Here is a 10,000-nt window from a genome sequence, read left to right on the forward strand (position 1 = left end):
GTCCAGGAAGCATGCAGCTGGTTAATGTTAACAAAAGACCTTGACAGGAACATGTAAGCAATATTGAATGTCATGCTTGGGGCCTATCTGCCAGCAAGATTGTAGCATTGTTTCATGGAGAAGGAATACTGTCCACTGATATGGGGTAACTTTCTGCAGCCTTCATCGTTTCACACGGTACATAGAATCTGCGTCTAGGTAGAGAACATGCCCTGCTTCGCTGCTCAAGATGTTCCGGTGCAGTCTCTGCCGTTGAGTCCTTTTGAAGCTACAAGTCACAAATCGAGGATCCTGCTCCCTGAGGACACACTATGTGAGACATCGCACTGTTCTGTTTTCTGCCTATCCTGAATGCTCTGTGAAACTTAACCTTAAATACCATCATGGAATAATCACAAAATTTAAAAAAAAAAAAAAAAAAAAGAGGAGAAAACCTTTGCTAAAAGGTCATATATACTAACAAAAAGACAGCGGTGCTTCCGACATTCTGAAATGCTCTGAAAACCAACTTTTCCAATACTAAATACAACAAAATAACCTTCATAAAATATAACTTTTCTCCATTTACACTTTTTTTTTAAAAAGGATTAGCGTCCTATGCTTTTCAAGCACAAGAATCTGTGAAATATCTCCTAACATGGACAGATTTTTTTTTTTAATACATAACTTAAGAGCCTGGAGAGTTTTAACTCGAGTCCAGTCTCTAAACAAGGAATATTCTTGTTTACTTTAAAAATGGAAACAACATACAGTTCCATTATAATTGTTAAAAAGTTAGCTTTACAAACATGGGAATTTTAATTTAAAAAAAATTCTTAACAAAACTATACAGTGTACAAATTACTGTCTACAAGGTAGGCGGTTCATTAAGACCACGCTCTTCTCTCTCCTCGCAGCTTCACAGATTCATTCACATACTTTATAATGGAGCTGCCCACCCGAACATTACCCGATAACTATATTGCTATACTTAAGGTTTTGCCATGTCTTTATGTACAGTCTCCTTCACTGCCTCTCAGGTTTCTTTTTCCCCCCTTAGGCAAGTCTCGACTGCTCACGTCACTTCGGGAAAACACACTTTAGAGGCACTGTGAGTGGTGGGCTGCAAAGCAATACAACAAAGGCTGGACAGTGCCACGAGCTGGTGGCGGGAGACACCACCCCTTACAGATGCCCTTAGGTGACCGTCACCATCCTGAAGCTCTGCAGTCTGGGTAAGGAAGGGGCGTGCAAGACCTGCAAAAGTGGGGCCCTTCGTCAGAATATACTTCCTGGTTTTAAAAAAAAAATAGGCTAAACATGGATTTGAGATTTTCTATAGTAGTGCTTTTTTAATAAGTTTATCTCAAAGAAAAGAAGAAACATTGAACTAGGTTTTAAAAAAAAAAAAGGAACACTTGCCCTAGGTCTCTGTACCCAAGAGGCAGGCAGGGATGCCCACAGTGTGCCATGTACTTCAGCAACAATTGTTCATTCACTGGTGACAAGGAGAGGGGATTGCCTGGAAAGAATACTGTGTCCTGTAGGGTTGCACTCTTCAGCAAATAGGTCAGAAAGACACTATGAGCTTGGCTGAGAGGATCTGTTATCTGCAGAGCGAGCATCACAGACATGGCTGGCCTTTCTTAGAACCTCGGTCCTAGAATCCCACTGTGCTAACCAGCATGTGGACGGACATGAATGGACTAGTCAGATATAATCTCGGGCCTCGGAGCATCATTCTCAAGTACTCACTATTACATGATCTGCTATGCATACACTTGACAGTTTATTTACTAGGGCAGGGCCTGGGGTGGGGCTGGGGGTGGGGTCAAGAGAACTTCTTGACAGCCAACTGTGTATGTCACTAATTCTCAACGATCTCCTTGGAGTAATGGATACACTCCATTACTATTACTCCAGTAATAGGACCAGGTGGGGGCGAGGAAAAGACAAAATAAAATTGGTCTCCATTCACCTTTAGTCCTCAGGGGAAATAAACTCAAATATAAACTTGAAGTACCACCCCTTCAAAAGAACTCCCTCCCCCCATCATTATCAAACACACTTAATTCATCCACAGGAAAATTGGTTGCTTAAAATTCTATATTTCCCTCTGCTCCACTTTCCAGTTTACAGGGGCAGGTAAAATAAGAGTATTGATTTACCTTTGTTCCTTAAAAACTGAACTTTGCTTTTAATCTATCAGTACAAATACACTCAAGAAGAGCAGCCCTCTCTCTAGTCAAACTTCTGGATGTCCAAGAAGAAAATCCTAAGTGCAACGCCATCCACTTTGAAGTAGTAAGTCACAGGAACATCATATCCTGTCATGAACAAAATGAAAGAGGGCAGGGAGGGAATAGGGGAGCTCTCCCTCCAGATGGGGGGATGTGTTTGGTAGAAGAAATCTTATTCCTGTGTTAAACTCAAAAGTGTGAAACAGCCAACATCTGCTATGTGGGCACTTCAAGAAATGTCTTTGCCAAATATGAGACAGGCTCACTCTCCACTGTGGCTGCGGAACTTTCAGGAAAAAAAAAAAAAAAAAACTATCAATAACAACTAAAATAAGATAGGGCAGTTCCTCTAAGTGGGCCTCTAGGAGGCCTCGCTGTGCTTGCTTTTCTTCCTGGTTTCTTAGCTTGGAAACCAGAAAGGAGTTCAGCTTGCACCCCAGGTGGGAAAGTAGGGGGGGCGGGGACCTGTTGAAGTTGAAGTTTGTCACAGTAGGCAGAACAGTCGCTTTGCAGCCCAGGCCCATCTCAGGGTGCAGTGCTTCACTGCTACACTGTAAAGGGTTAAAAATCCTCCCACCCACCCCTGAATATATATATATTTATATATGTATATTAAAAAAAAATCCCCTGTCCATCTCTCAGTACACAAAAGGACCTCATCACACTGCAAAAATAGCAGTACCCACTTTGGTCAATTAAAACAAACAAACAAATAAACAAACAAACGAAAAGGCATACATTATTTCTTTTTAAAATCTGTGTACTTACCTATAATAACCAATACAGCTAAAAGCACTACCTACATAGGCAAAACTTGGTATTGCATAATTCGTATAAATTTGAAACCCCTCCCCCCAAATATTAATTGGAAGATGAAAAACATGAAAGGTTAATAGAAAAAACACCAAAATACTGAAAATATTGCTGGTCGATTACAATTTTTAAGCGGCAACTATACACAGCCATGATATGCTTTATAAATGTGAGATAAAGGTGTAACTGTCTAAAAAATCCATGATGTCACACATTTTTCTTCGTCTGGAGTACAAAATATTTTGTCATAAAAATGGTAAAGATTTAAAACGATAATAAATGCAGCAAAACAAGTGTAGTGATGTCACTTTTGTGGTTTCTTTTTTTTTTTGTCTTTTGTTTTTTTTTTTTTTTTAGATTTCAAGGCAAGGCACGTAATGTGGACATTATATCTTCGTGCAAATTAGGATTACTGGAAAGAGTACTTTTAATTAAAATTTTTAAGAGACATAGAGGCAGCATGTGTCTGCCCATGCACACTATAGATCTGTCAATACGAGAAATGTGTTGAACAAGGCTAATGTCCGAAAGCACCATGCATGTTCCCAGCACCCTGATGGCACTTCTTTAAAGAGCGAGCGGGTTTTCCTAGCCTACCTGGCGTTCCCAGCCTGTACACAGGGAGCTTTACCCTTGTGACACGGATTTCCCTGCCTCTTTGTCTCTACGATGCAGATTGTATAGAACCGTTTGTACACCCTATGGGTTCTTGATGCAACCAGTAATTTTAAATAAATAATCCGACCTCTGAGGAGGCTGCAGCTAAGCCAACCTAAGTGCTGTGTTTTCAATATTTTTTTTTATTTTTATTTTTTCTGTTCAAGCACATGATTTGTCTTGATTTAATGCCTTTTTAAATGCCCTCAAAAACTGAGGGGAAAATAAATTCGCTCAAAATTATTTTAAATTCTTTTTAATCCCCTCAATTTAGAGTCCAAGGGCTGAAGGACTTATAATCATGATTCCCCTTTAGATATAAATTTATAAATTGCACTTGCCTCTGTTAAGTGTTTCTTTTGTGGGGAAAATATTATATTACTTTTTACTGTTGCATGCAGAGGTAACCCTTTACCCACATAGAGGCATTTCTTCCATAGAGCCTTTGAGTTCAAACCATTTTTTTTTTTCCCTATTTTTCTTTTTACTCTTTTTTTTTTTCCTTTTTAAGATTTCAAACTGGGTTACACACTGGAAAAGGCTGGGTTAAGGGCCAAAATTTAATAAATCTGTACGGATAACTAAAGGCTACAGAGATTTTTTTTTATATATATATATATATATAATTTTAACTTTTAGAAATCAGAGTGCTTATAAAATGGCTGGCTCATGGCTCTGTCCCCAGCACCTCTGACGCTGCCTCCTAGCCTTCGCTGTTGAGATAACCAGGAATAGTGACTCCATGCGTAAACAACAAGAATACTAACCAAGAAAACTAGCTTATCATGCAAATATTAAGGCATCTAGAAAGTCAGTTAAAATATATTGTCATAGAGACAGAACATCTATTTCCCAGCGGACTTCATGTAACAAAGGCTACGGTGCAGGGGCTGCAGTCTAGCATCAGTGAGATGTCATTGACCCTTTCCTGTCACTATAGTCTCAACCTTAAGGGAATTAGTGACTGTAAGTGCTGCAATGCTGGTCTACCGTCTTCTTTCTTCAGTTTCTCTCCTTTCTCCCTGTGGTCCAGTCTTCCTCTTTTCCTTTGTTGGGTGTTTCTCCCCTAATTTTCTTATACTACGGATGTGTTTCTTTCCCCTCAGTTGCTTGTCTCCGCTTGAAGGAAAGGCTCTCCAATTATGTTCAGACCATAATTTTGGACATTGGCCGGTAAGATGGGTGTCCTATTTGACACTTGAAAAGGGACCAAGCTAGCCCAGGTACCAGGACTGTTGAGAGGAGAGGGAGGAAAAAAGAAAGAGACAGGGTTAAAATCTCCAGCCATGTCACAAATATAAATTCAAAATGCATTAAATTACAACTGTTATATTTTTAACTTTTTAAACCAAAATTTTAATAAAATTTAATAATTAATAGCATGCATTGACTTTGCTACATTATATATTATGCATCTATATGTATATGATAACTTCTAGATTATACACATCATACAGATATAATCTATATGATCTCTTGCTTCAATGAAAAGATCTAATAACTAAGATGCAGAAAAACACAAAATGAACTACATTCACAATTGCTGAACTGTAGTTAATTAAGGATATTCTTTTTTAAATATCTGACCCATTTCAATGCACTGTATGCAATATGATTTTCATTGTTCAAACAAAAAAGACAAAAAGCATAAATTTGTAGCAATACTAGACTATTGTAGTTTGCTAGATACATTAGTTGTGTTTAATCTTTAGTTCACAAGACATTCTGGGTAAGATGGATTTATCTACCTGTTGAGTTACATACATTTGAAAATGCAATGAACTACATATTTTTTCTCTCACATGAGAAAATAATACAGTTTCAGTCATGTGCATATATAGTGAAATGCCTAATGATCACACATAACTGAAGAGTTTTAGATAACCAAGTGGATGTCTATCCTGGACCACACAGAGCCCAGCTGGTTGCATTCTGTACAAAAGCCCACTGTGGAGGGTGCAGCTCGGGGGCTGCTGGGTTCTCTGGTGCTTTCCTGCTCTCCTCTATAATTTCCTTAGATAGAACCAAAGATTTCCTTTCAATTCATTTTTCCTCAATTGGCTGGCAACAGGGCCCTGGGCATTCCCAGACTTTACCACCAGGAATGATGGCACATTTGGGATGCAGTCAGGATGACAAGAAAGAGAAGGCGAGTGGTTTGAGCCAGCAGCACTGTCTCTTACCCGTCAGCTGTGTGTCAGCCTATATTGGCCTTGGGATTTAAAAACATATTTGAAAAAAGAATTCTCTAGTTGCCCCTGGCATAATTTTTTATAAAAGCATCATACGGAGAAAAGGAACGCCAGATTTACAGTTCCACAAAACAAAACACACCCCGCCCCAGACATTTTGGGATACACCTAATCTGTGGCATTGTTTATATTGATATGCAACTTGGCGCTAATGTCAGCCACATAGCAGCTGCATCACTGTACCAAGGAAACATCGCACAGACAGTTCTGTCCCCAGATTAGCAATGCTCTGGCATGACACATGCCCCACGTTTTAAATTTTAGTTCCTCTACTGTTGAAACTATAGGTGAAATGGATTGTAGTTAGGAATCTAGACCTGCCTATCTTTTCAGGTTTGGCCCTTAAAGGCATAGAAAACAGGATGGCAATTAATACAGAGAAGCACTTTTAGATTTCAAAAACCAGACACATAACTTTTTTTTTTTTTAACTCTGAAGACACTTCAGTATATAACATGGCTTATTTCTGCATGTCTAGGTACATATTGCTCAGCAATGCATCAACAGAAACAAGTGATTTCTTTTTCTCAATGGATTTTATGATTAGGTGACCAGATCAACAGCAGCAACACCCGGCTCTCACTTTGCTAACCGTTCAGTTTGGTATCATGGGTTGGGGGGGGGGGGGCAGATGAGTTTTGGACGACAAATCACTGGCTTCTATCACACTGGGATATTTTTAAAAAGTGTTGACCTTGATTACATTTTATTTATGGATACATTGCCATCTGAGTATCTCTGAATTTAAAATTGAGATGTTCCATACCAAGTTTATGCAAAAAAATAACACACACCAGTTTACAAGTCTTCCTTAGTTGTTGAATTATCCTAATTCTAAAGAGTGCATATTTTTACTAAAATCTTTTCTGAGAGACTTGACTGTTTTTCACATATTTCTCTCTTCCTACACACATCTTCAGAATTATTTCTGTAGTTTGTAGCATTGACTGGGAACAAAGTTACATAATGTACCAAGAAACTTATTTTCACTTCAACTGTGCTTCATGGCACTCTGTACAGAGTCCTATTACAGCATTTATTACTTCATATCATAATCATCTGTTATCTGCAATTATCTTACTGACTGAAAGGTAAACGCTACAGGGGCAAAAATGGCCCAGTCTTATCTATCCTTATAGAGTCTGGCTATAGATGATACTATTTCTTAACAACAAGGGAAATTACAAAATAGCCATCTATTATTTTTTTTAATGTAAAGTAAGACATACCTGTCAAAACAAAAAGTCTAGCTCAACAGATAATCCTTGGCTGTAAAACACAGCATCAACAACAAGCAAGCTATCTTGTAAAATCAAGAAGCATCCCCAACTAGAGGAGCTTCAGCATCATCTAAAGAGCTTGTGCTTTGGAGAGAGTGTATTAACATTTGAATGATAGAGGTGGCTCCGAAAAGGATAATTCTATCAACTACTTAGAGAAAGGATGAGAATCCAGGATAAATGGTTGCTCATCACACAGACAGTTCATGCTGTAGAATGTGTACCAAATTTAATTTAAATGTTTGGTTAAACCTTCTAAATCCCCTGGCCTACATTATGGTCATACAGACACTGCAGGGTAATACATTTGTTGACACTCTTTACAAATCTTTAGGGCAGAATAAATCTCAAACATGAACACCATGCAGACCTCATATATGAGTTTTACAAGCCTCTCATCACCAATTCATAGGTTAAGTTCAGAATTATAAGGAACATTCTTTAGAGCTCTGACAGCAGTTCCCTTGAGGAATGGGGAGGGGATCATGGAAAAAGTAATTCAAAGCCTACGTAACAATGTGAAAAGTTAAACCAAATTAGATCACTTAATTTAAAAACACACCTAAATTTTCATAGTTCTTCACTGAAAATACATAAGCACCATTTACTCTGTGACTCCCTAGTACAGATGAATATCATCATCTAACATTTACATATGTGCATCTAGTACATATGTAATATATCTGGTCTTCATGGTGGAGTGAAAATTGTATGAATTTTTGTTCAATTTTTTTAAAGTCTATACTTTGACTGGTAAGAGGTTCACAAGAAAACTAAAAGGATTTCTAAAACTTTCCAAGATAGCAATATGGATCTCCAAGCTGTGTTTATTTTGTTGTCATTAAATTTTTGTCAAATCACCTATAAACTAAAGATGAATCTTACTCAAATCTGATAACATATATCTAGAAAACATTTGCTACCCATAACCACTAAAAACAAAAGTAGTAAGAAAAGGATACATCTATGCAAAATCAGGATTAAAAGTTCAAAAGATTTTGGCAGCATCAGAAATCAAAACACAGCTAATCCTGATGGCATTTATTATGAGATATTACATGCAAAACACACAAGAGCTAAACCAAAATTCCAGAAACAAAATGTTGAATATTTTGGGAAACATATTCCCTTTACTAAGATCAACTGTGTAGACTGACTCTCCCCCAACAGGGAAGATACAGAAGCCAATTCCTTTGACTTAGGATATAGTCAGGGAGGTGACATCCCTGATTCATTTTACACTGTAGTCTCATCTTTGTTGAAGCAACTTATCAAATTATTTATGGAAGAGTTTCAGGGTAACAGGGAAGACACTGAATTAGAAAGATACAGATCTATGATGATTCAATTCACAGAATTAGCACAAAGGGAGACACTGTAGGTCATAACCACGCTGGTGAACATAAGATTCCATCTTTGGTGTTTTACCTATGAACTCCTGAAATGGCTATCAGTATTCCCTCTCATGTGGAAAGAAAGGCCAAACTCTCTCATGTAGCCCCAGATATTAACATTCTGTCTGTGTCTCATGGACCTTTCACTATGCAACATTGCTTTCTGACAAAGACACATATCAGTCCAACCTTGGAAAGAACTTTTGGGACAGAACTTTCTTAAGGTATTTGCTTCAGGAGTCAATGAATTCGCCATAATGCCACACAAACTATATCATAACCTAGACAATGTTGACAAGGGGACTTGTGCACTGAGTGAATAAGTGAATTGTCAGAGGCTACAAACCTCAAAGTCTCTAGATCTGCCTTCTTGGGAAGCAAAAAGTAGTTCCCCTGTAACACTGCAGTGAACACTATGAGGGAAAGCGGTTTGAAACTCTCAAGAAACTTGAGATGCACTTAGTAATACAGCACAAGGGTTTGGTAGATTTATACATAGTCCAACCATGCCTTTAAAACTCACTCTATGTATACTTCTTAACCTGGATAAACCAAAGTTGTTCCACTAACGGAGTGAATCGATTCTTTATCTCTCAAAGAGAACAAAACAGCAGTGAGTGCCGAAACAACATCTGTTGGTCATTACAAAACTAAATGAATAAATTCATCCTGTGGCAGTGGCTTCAAGGCCAAAAGTGATTGGTTCTTTGGCTTTTAACACAATTACCAACCAGAACCATGGGTGTCAAGGAAACATAGATGAAGTCATTAGTTGAGGCAGGAACCAAAGTAACATACTTCACCTATTAGTCTGAGGTCACTAAAACAGTGAGAGGTATTGGAAGAATGGCTCAATCCATGTAACTACTAATCATTGCTAATTTCATAATGAATTAAGCATTCCAATATTAGGTCATAGCATGTCAGCATTCTAATTATACTAATACTGTCCAGGGGAATCATACTATTGGCCATTTAGATTGACAGATTGATTTTCCTTCAAGGATTATAGGAACTCCTTTAAGAAACTTGAGCAATACTAGGTAATAGAGAACAAAGATTTGGTAGGTTTATACAAAGTCTGTTGAATAATTAAAGTAGCCATATTGTTAACAGATAGTGGTGAGACCCTGAAGACCACAGAAAACGGTAATTTAGAAAAATTTGCTTTCAATTGCTTTGCACCAGTTTCAGGTGTTACCTGTTATTCTTTTGGCCAAAGGACATTTTTCTTGATAAATTACTAACATGCTGGTTTTAATATCTTTTCCAAAAACATGCTGGAAGGAATTTCCTCTGCTAAAGCAAAAAAAAAAAAAAAAAGATCTGAAAAGAATTGGCTCAGGTAGGTTAGTTAAGTCTAGTCTAGATATACTATGTTACAT

The 10,000-nt window shown here is 37.8% G+C and overlaps 1 protein-coding gene across 8 annotated transcripts in view; it reads right to left on the reverse strand.

The window, feature by feature from the left end:
- The window catches only part of Nfib (nuclear factor I B), a 217,124-nt gene that overhangs the window by 1,709 nt on the left and 205,415 nt on the right, over positions 1-10,000 (reverse strand). For all 8 annotated transcript variants that reach the window (XM_021199960.2, XM_021199958.2, XM_021199957.2 and 5 more), the window contains one exon: positions 1-4,921. This exon is cut by the window's left edge and continues 1,709 nt beyond it. In XM_021199960.2, the coding sequence (XP_021055619.1) occupies positions 4,904-4,921 (18 nt within the window). In that variant the 3' untranslated portion in view covers positions 1-4,903. The remainder of the gene's footprint in view (positions 4,922-10,000) is intronic.

The sequence above is a fragment of the Mus pahari genome, chromosome 6 (assembly GCF_900095145.1).
Source record: "Mus pahari chromosome 6, PAHARI_EIJ_v1.1, whole genome shotgun sequence".
NCBI classification, from domain to species: Eukaryota; Metazoa; Chordata; class Mammalia; order Rodentia; family Muridae; genus Mus; species Mus pahari.